Source organism: Gopherus flavomarginatus, chromosome 1 (genome assembly GCF_025201925.1).
Source record: "Gopherus flavomarginatus isolate rGopFla2 chromosome 1, rGopFla2.mat.asm, whole genome shotgun sequence".
Taxonomy (NCBI): domain Eukaryota; kingdom Metazoa; phylum Chordata; order Testudines; family Testudinidae; genus Gopherus; species Gopherus flavomarginatus.
In genome coordinates this window covers 374,626,303-374,629,018 of record NC_066617.1, presented here as the reverse complement: position 1 = coordinate 374,629,018, position 2,716 = coordinate 374,626,303, and the positions used below count along the sequence as shown (strand labels likewise).

At 48.5% G+C, this 2,716-nt stretch overlaps 1 protein-coding gene across 1 annotated transcript; it reads left to right on the top strand.

The window, feature by feature from the left end:
- The first annotated feature begins 1,589 nt into the window (after positions 1–1,589).
- Positions 1,590–2,444, top strand: LOC127044497 (olfactory receptor 52B2-like). The gene has a single exon (XM_050939480.1). It carries the CDS (start codon positions 1,590–1,592, stop codon positions 2,442–2,444), a length of 855 nt encoding a protein of 284 aa, XP_050795437.1.
- The last annotated feature ends 272 nt before the right edge of the window (positions 2,445–2,716 follow it).

Sequence of the window (2,716 nt, the reverse complement as noted above, 5' to 3'; positions counted from 1 at the left end):
TGTTAAGCTGGGGTTGGCTAGAATGGGGGTGTGTAACTCTGACTGCAGGGGCAGGACGGGAGCCGGGGCTCTGAGATACACTCCTGTGACTGCGCTGAGGTTGAGTGTTGGGAAGAGGTCGCTGGGTTACCCTGATCCGCTCCCAAGGGGTCACTGGGGGTCTTGCTGTTGAACTCAGTGGGCTCGGGACTGGGCCATTCTTGGTTATGTGGCTGTTCAGAGTAAACTTCATTGGAAACCTCCTGAGGCCCTGTAATATTCCCGAGGCCTTCACTCAGGCAACACTTCCATGAAAATCAATAAGGACCCCAGGACTGGGTCCATTCCATTTGGCAGAAATTAGCTGGCTTCAAACAGCATAGCCGTAAATGTACAAACTGTATAATCCAGGAGCAACCAATTGTAAGTGCTGCTTTGATAATGATTGTGACGGATTCCCCCCAGAGTACTATCTGGAACTGGGGTACCACAGAGCCCACTGACCCCCCAGCCTGGACTCCCTCTCACTCTGTACTGCTCTGACAAGCTGCAAAGCCCTCCTGCCTGCACTTTCACCAGCATTCACACAGGTAGAGAAACATCCAGCTGCAATTGGACACAGACTCTTTAACCACCAGCTGTCCAGGCTAGGACCCCAGAGCAGTACCATCCTGCCCTGGTCAAATCTGGGCAGTCTGTGTGTTTAATACCCAGTAGGCCTCTCCCTCCATCTGAAGAGAACCATGCACACTTGGGTTATCCAAGCCGAGATTTTCCCCAAGCACGCCAGTCAAAGCTCACTGCTTTACATTATAACAGAACAAGTTTTTTAACTACAAGAAAGATATTTTAAGATTTTATATGAATCTTAGGTTGCATTTTTGTTTATTTGCTAGGTAATCTGCTTTGATCTGCTTGGTATCACTTATAATCACTTAAAATCTATTTTGGTACTTAATAAACTTGCTTTGGCTTTATCTACACTAGTGAGTTGGAATGAAGTGCCTGGGAAAATCATAGCTCGACTGGCAGAGGCTGTTGTATATTCCTTTCCATATTCAGGGAGGGGGCGAATTCTATGAGCTTACACTGTACAGTTCTCTGTGCAGAGTAAGACTGTAACATTTTAGTTTTACACTCCAGTGGGGGGTACGAATCTGGGAAGCTGGTGGTTAATTTGGCTGCAGCCTCTCTATTGTTGGTTCATGCAGTGGCTGGTTAGAGCCTGCATGTAACTGCAGCGGGGTGTGTCCCTGCGTGTGTGGATGCTGGTGTAAGATGGGGAGCAGGTCTGCAGCTTCTCACAACAGCACAGTGTGAGAGGGAGCACAGACTGGTGGGTCAGAGGGCTCAATGAAACCCCAGTTCCATGTGCCCCCCCCCGGGTGAACCAATCACACTGTAACAAATGCAGTCCAGTCCTAGCCGACACTCACCTTCCACTGATTGTCTCTTTTGCTGTTAGTTCCTGGAAATTGAATAGAAGATCCAAGTGATGGTGCATGATGCCAGCTGACAATCACACCTTTTTTGCCCCCGGGACCTACATCCTGACCGGCATCCCGGGTACGGAAGAGTCTCAATTCTGGATCGCCATCCCGTTCTGTCTGATGTACAGTGTGACACTTTTTGGGAACTCTCTCCTACTATTCATCATACTAACAGAACGGAGTCTCCATGAGCCCATGTATCTATTCGTGTCCATGTTGGCTGCTGCTGATCTGCTGTTATCTACCATGGCAGTGCCCAAGATGCTGGCTGTATTCTGGTTTAGGGCGGGGGAAATTTCTTTTGCTGCCTGCCTGACCCAGATGTTCTTCATCCATGTCAGTTTTATTGCCGAGTCGGCCATCCTGCTGGCCATGGCGTTTGATCGGTACATTGCCATCTGCGACCCCCTGAGATACACCATCATACTAACGAAGTCTGTGATCGGGAAGATGGGGCTGGCAGTTGTCACAAGAAGTTTCTGTTTCATTTTCCCTGTCATTTTTGTCCTGAAGCAGCTGAATTTCTGCAGAACCAACCTCTTGCCTCACACCTATTGTGACATGGCCATAGCCCGGGTGGCCTGCAACGACGTCCCAGTCAGAGTCTGGTATGGTGTAGCTGTGGCTATATTAGTAATTGGTTTGGATGCTGTGCTCATTGCTGTGTCTTATGGGCTGATCCTCAGGGCTGTCTTCATGCTCCACTCCAAGGACGCCCGGCTCAAGTCTCTCCGGACCTGTAGCTCTCACCTCTGTGTCATGCTGATGTTCTACATCTCATCTGTTTTCTCCTATTTTGCACACCGATTTGGGCACATCATCCCAAGTTATAGTCTCATCCTACTGGCCAACCTCTATGTACTCATTCCCCCCATGTTAAACCCCATCGTTTATGGGGTGACCAGAAAAGAGATCCTGAAATGGGTGATCAATGTGTTTCATCAGTGGTGCAGGAGAAGCTCCGTGCTGAGCTAAAGCAGGACACAGAAAATGCTTTGGGACTTGGAAATTAAACCCAAGTTTTCATTTGAACTATAGGGATGTTTTTATTATGTACTTCCGCTGCATAAGGTCGAAAACTGGTCTCTCCCGTCAACAGAATTTGGGTCCCATGAAAGCTATTTCCTCTCCTAGTTTGTCTCTCTATTATCGTGGGCACACGTCTGCAACAGCACAGCGCCCTGCCACAGAAAACAGCCAGACTGAGTGAGTCTTTTCTAAGTTGAAAGGAAACAGCAAAACAAGAA

What these genes read in the sequence shown, in the direction of transcription:
- LOC127044497 (XM_050939480.1), top strand. Translation starts at nt 1,590, where the DNA reads ATGTACAGTGTGACACTTTTTGGGAACTCTCTCCTACTATTCATCATA.